The sequence below is a fragment of the Spea bombifrons genome, chromosome 9 (genome assembly GCF_027358695.1).
Source record: "Spea bombifrons isolate aSpeBom1 chromosome 9, aSpeBom1.2.pri, whole genome shotgun sequence".
NCBI classification, from domain to species: domain Eukaryota; kingdom Metazoa; phylum Chordata; class Amphibia; order Anura; family Pelobatidae; genus Spea; species Spea bombifrons.
This window is the reverse complement of record NC_071095.1, coordinates 3,829,012-3,833,116: the sequence shown is the minus strand read 5'-3', so window position 1 is coordinate 3,833,116 and position 4,105 is coordinate 3,829,012. Positions and strand designations below refer to the sequence as shown.

Sequence of the window (4,105 nt, the reverse complement as noted above, 5' to 3'; positions counted from 1 at the left end):
GTGCAACCTTCAAGTGTTACCCACAAACTCGTCTGCAACCAGCTATGCGTATGCAGGTGAGGCTGTAGATGTGTATGTAAGTGTCCAACGTTAGAGTGCCACAGAGCCACTTTAACACCATCCACTAGCACACACAAGCAGAGCCACACTGCGCACTTACGCACAGAAGTCATCATGAGGATTCGAACCAGCGATCCATTGTATGTCAGGCAGGCAACTATACCTTCACGCCACCGAGCAGCCGACTGCGCTTTCTCGCCGTGGATATATGACCCTGCTTTCTCCCGACTCACATATACTTATATATACACGCCCCTATTCTAAAACAATATATTCATCAGGATTCGAACCAGCGATCCTGGGTACGGAAGGCAGTTTACTTAACCTTTACACCACCAGGCAGTTGGTTTTGTGTTCTCGCCGTGGATATATGACCCTGCTTTCTCCCGACTCACATATACCTATATATACGCCCCTATTCTAAAACAATATAAACACCACAGAAGATCCATCAGGATTCGAACCATCAATCATTGGTAGGGAAGGCAGGTTACTTTTCCTTTACACCACCAGGCAGTTGGTTTTGTGCTCTCGGCGTGGAAATATGTCACTGCTTTCTCCTGACTCACATATACTTATATATACGCCCCTACTCTAAAATAACATAGACACTCTGTAAACATTAACACCACAGAGGAGCCAGCAAGAGTCGAACCAGCAACCCTTGGTATGGTAGGCAAGTTACTTTACCTTTACACCACCAGGCAGCTGGTTTTGCGTCCTCGGCGTGGATATATATATATCTACATTTTATATATATATATATATATATATATATATATATATATATATATATATATATATATATATATATATATATATATATATATATATAAAAATATATATTTTCTTTCTTTACAGGCTCTAATTCAGATTATGCATCTCAGACAGATTCCTGAAGTGGGGGTTCATATCCATCAGCCCGCTCTACTTTGGCGCCTGTCTCATCTCCTGCAGGCTTCCCAGCACCACCGCCTTCACCATGTAGTTTCATAAGTTTGCCCAGCTCAAACTTTGGCTTTTTCAGCATCTTCACTTTGCGTACATACACATCATGTAGAGGATAGATGGACTGGCAGGCCTTTTCAATGTCTTTGCCGATACTGTCTGGAATTAGCTTGTTAACAACTTCTTTCAAGTCATTTGTCTGCACTTCACGAGTCATGATTTCCATCATCTTCTTGCGGATCTGACGCACTTGCTGATGCTGGGCATAAGAAGTCTTTCTAATCTGGTTGTTACGCTTTTTGGTGAATCCAACACAGAATAGGCAAAGTAGGTAGCCATCTGTGGTCTTCACATCAACGTGAGCCTCTCTGCATGGATATATGACCCTGCTTTCTCCTGACTCACATATACTGATGCCCACGTAGTCTGCATGGAACGGAGGGGGCCCTGACAGGGGTGCAGAGCAGGGCTAGGTCAGGGGGTCAAAGAAAGTTCAACGGGGAGGGGGAGGAAGTGAAGGGGGTATATAAGGTTGGTGCGTAAGAATGTTCTGGGCTTTTTGTTGTGCCAGCCTACCCGGTTCTGTGTTTCGTTTCAGGATTCTGTCACAGCCGGGGGGCGGTAGCTTGCCAGGTTGCCGGGGGGTGTTATGTGGTTATTGCCACTGGTGTTAAAGTGTCGGTGGGAGGTTCCTGGCTGGGCAGTTGCTGGAACCTCAGGTGGGGGAGGGGCATCATGGTATGCCCTCCCATAAGGTGATGCTTACAGTTTGGCCCCGGTTGGTCCTGGCAAGCTTTCGGGTGTTTTATTGTATTTGGGTCATTGCCGTGTTAATGCACCTTCGTAAATGTTTACAGGTTGCGTGGCATTGACGTTAATAAATCGTCTGTGGCCTTTATTCATCCCACATCTGGTGTCCGTGTTTTTATTGGGGGGTTAACCAGGATGACATAGCCCGAGAGTCGAGGCTACCCCCTGTCATTATATGTACGCCCCTACTCTAAAACAATCGATACACTCTAGGTGCATTAACACAAAAGAGGAGCCATCAAGATTCGAACCATTGATCCTTAGTACAGTATGCAGGTTACTTTACCTTTACACCACCAGGCAGTTGGTTCTACTCTCTCGCCGTGGAAATACCACCCTGCTTTCTCCTGACTCACATATACTTATATATACGCCCCTACTCTAAAACAATATATACACTTTATATGCATTAACACCACAGAGGAGACTCTGGGATTCAAACCAGCAATCCTTGGTATGGCATCCAGGTCACTTTACCCTTACACCAACAGGCAGTCGGTGGGGCTTTCTCGGGGTGGATATATGACTCTGCTTTCTCCTGACTCACTCTAAAACATTACTAACAGCCAAACTAACACTATAGAGATGAATACAAACACATATATACTTAAACATCATAAGAGAGCCGGTAAGACTAGAACCAGCAGTACTTTGTAAGATACACAAGTTACCTTACCGCTATACCACCAAGTAGACAGATGCTGCTTCTGATATATGAGCCTGCTTTCTCCTGATTCACATAAACTTATATGTATCCACTCTAAAACAATACGTTCAGCTGCTCTAATAGGATAGGTATACACAAAGCAAATATGCCACTAGATATTTATACGACACACATGAGCCACAGGGATTTGAACCAAATATGGTGCACTCTTAAGACATCATGTCTTTAGGCCAACAGGCAGATGGACACGCTACCTCATCATGGATACATGATGCCTGTTTGCTCCTCATAAGAACCCACTCTAAAATGTTGCACTACAGTCACTCTAACACAAACACGCCCCAAAATGGCGCCATGAAATATGGGGCTGGTATTCATTTATTTCCAGGGCAGTTTTCATTCCCAGTCGGGCCCTGACTACAGACTTGAGGCCGCTCAGTACGCTGACAGTGGGGTAAATCAGGACATGGAGCAGGTGTGTACACATCTGCCTTCTTGACAAACAGCAAAGAGCTTCCTGCCCCTCCTTGGATACATGTCCCCAGCTGTATCACCGCCTCAGGCTATCATTACCTGCAGAGTGGGGTAATAGTAATATTCAAAAGAAGAGTGAACAAAGCCTGGACAAAACCTAGAAGCTTACACTCCAAGAGTGCCAGGGAGGCAATACAAAGCCTGACATCTGATTTATTAGCCGGACAACGGTTGGCTGATATGATGGGGGTTGTAGTCCGCAGCTGGTGGAAGGAGTACGAAAATACTAATTGGGTTACTTGAAGTATCTTGTCGCTATTTAAAAGCAATTGTGTAAATACTGGTGTTAGGGCACAGTAACATTGATGCGTGTAATCCGCCCTGTATGTCAAAACTCATTTCTGCAGCCGAATAACAAAAGTATTCTTTCAGGAAGTCCTTCTGTTGTATCCATAATCTTAGGCGATCACAGGGGCAATAAAGTTTCACAACCGTCAGTTTCATCTGTTAAACAGAAGATGCTGCATTATGTTACATACACCCCGCTGGTTGAGCGTCACGCATGCCAACTACCCTACAAATATACAGCGCACCTGGAATGACTAGGGTAGACTATGCCTGGAGACGCTTGGACAAAAAAAATAAATAAAAAAAAATAAACCTTTATTTTTTATTATTTCCCTGTAATTTAAGGGTAAAAATATCCCAGAATCATTCTAAATTCGAGGTTTCATGCACAATAGAATTCCCTAGGCTCTTCTTAATCACGCCTTAAACTATAGGTAAGGCAAAACGTGGCAACATTACTAAAGTGATCATAGTGACACCATGATGTCACCGGGGCACGCGTAGGGTGAATTCCCACTACAATCCGCTTAAGAAAGCCATAGTGCAGTAAAGCGGACAGGCTCCTGCTGCCTTCTGAGATGCTGTAGTATAGAGGCTGCAGTCTCGCACTATATCAGGTTCCTATCTGTCACCAAGGTCTGTAGTGATGTTACATATTTTTGGAACAGAATAGCAGAATGCCCCTAATCCCAAGAGCTTACAGTCTGTGGAGTTGGACAAATGCCAGGACGGAAGCATGATTCTACAGGGCGTGTAGGAAAGAAAGGTAATAGAGTAGTGAGCGAGAGTTCAATAGAC

At 44.3% G+C, this 4,105-nt stretch overlaps 1 protein-coding gene across 1 annotated transcript; it reads right to left on the bottom strand.

The window, feature by feature from the left end:
- Positions 1 to 905: 905 nt before the first annotated feature.
- Positions 906 to 1,417, bottom strand: LOC128505010 (40S ribosomal protein S3a-like; the record flags this gene model as incomplete). The annotated part of the gene is made up of 1 exon (XM_053475290.1): positions 906 to 1,417. A coding segment is annotated over one exon (474 nt), but the record flags the coding sequence as incomplete, so codon positions are not given.
- Between the last annotated feature and the right edge of the window lie 2,688 nt (positions 1,418 to 4,105).